The 701-nt window shown below is 46.9% G+C and overlaps 1 protein-coding gene across 1 annotated transcript in view; it reads right to left on the bottom strand.

The window, feature by feature from the left end:
- The window catches only part of SAXO2 (stabilizer of axonemal microtubules 2), a 17,765-nt gene extending 17,569 nt beyond the window's left edge, over positions 1 to 196 (bottom strand). The window contains exon 1 of the mRNA XM_006773571.2: positions 22 to 196. Within this exon, the coding sequence (XP_006773634.1) occupies positions 22 to 44 (23 nt within the window). The 5' untranslated portion in view covers positions 45 to 196. The remainder of the gene's footprint in view (positions 1 to 21) is intronic.
- Between the last annotated feature and the right edge of the window lie 505 nt (positions 197 to 701).

Genomic DNA, 701 nt, shown 5'->3' with positions numbered 1-701 from the left:
AAAGAGCCGCTCAATATTTACTTAAATGTCGTTATTCCTTCCATTTTACCACCGTGCGCCGGGGCTTCTGGCTTGGGTTTGAGACTCTGGGCTGGAGGGACGTTGCCATACGTGGGATATTTTTCCAGATATTCCGTGGTGGGGCAAAAGGCGCCAGAATTTCCATAAATCCCTGTGCTTCCATGTGGACAACGATGTCGCCTGTGTAGACATAATCCAAACCGAAAGGTTATTTTCATCTACAGTCACATTTCGTGTGATAATTACATGATAGTCGGAGACCTTCAATAAAATTTAAGAGCATCCCTAACTCCACAATTTACAATAGCTGAGACCAGGAAACAGCCCAAGTGCCCGTCAGCAGACGAGTGGATAAAAAAGCTGTGGTACATCTACACAATGGAATACTATGCAGCTCTGAAAAAGGAGGAACTCTTACCCTTTGAGACGGCATGGAGGGACCCGGAGAGCATCATGCTAAGTGGAATAGGTCAGTCAGAGAAAGACACATATCCCATGATCTCACTCATATAGGAGCCTAATTAATAAAATAAATTGATGGACAGAGTGGATCCAGAGACATGGAAGCAGGGACCAGAGTGGGGAATCTCGGAGGGAAGGGCAGGGGTGGAGGAGGAAATCAACCAAAGACCTTGCATGTATGCATAACTCCCGGCAAACAGTGGGGTCCGGAGGGCCTG

This window comes from Myotis davidii, unplaced genomic scaffold (genome assembly GCF_000327345.1).
Source record: "Myotis davidii unplaced genomic scaffold, ASM32734v1 scaffold2707, whole genome shotgun sequence".
Taxonomy (NCBI): Eukaryota; Metazoa; Chordata; class Mammalia; order Chiroptera; family Vespertilionidae; genus Myotis; species Myotis davidii.
This window is presented reverse-complemented; position numbering and strand designations above follow the sequence as displayed.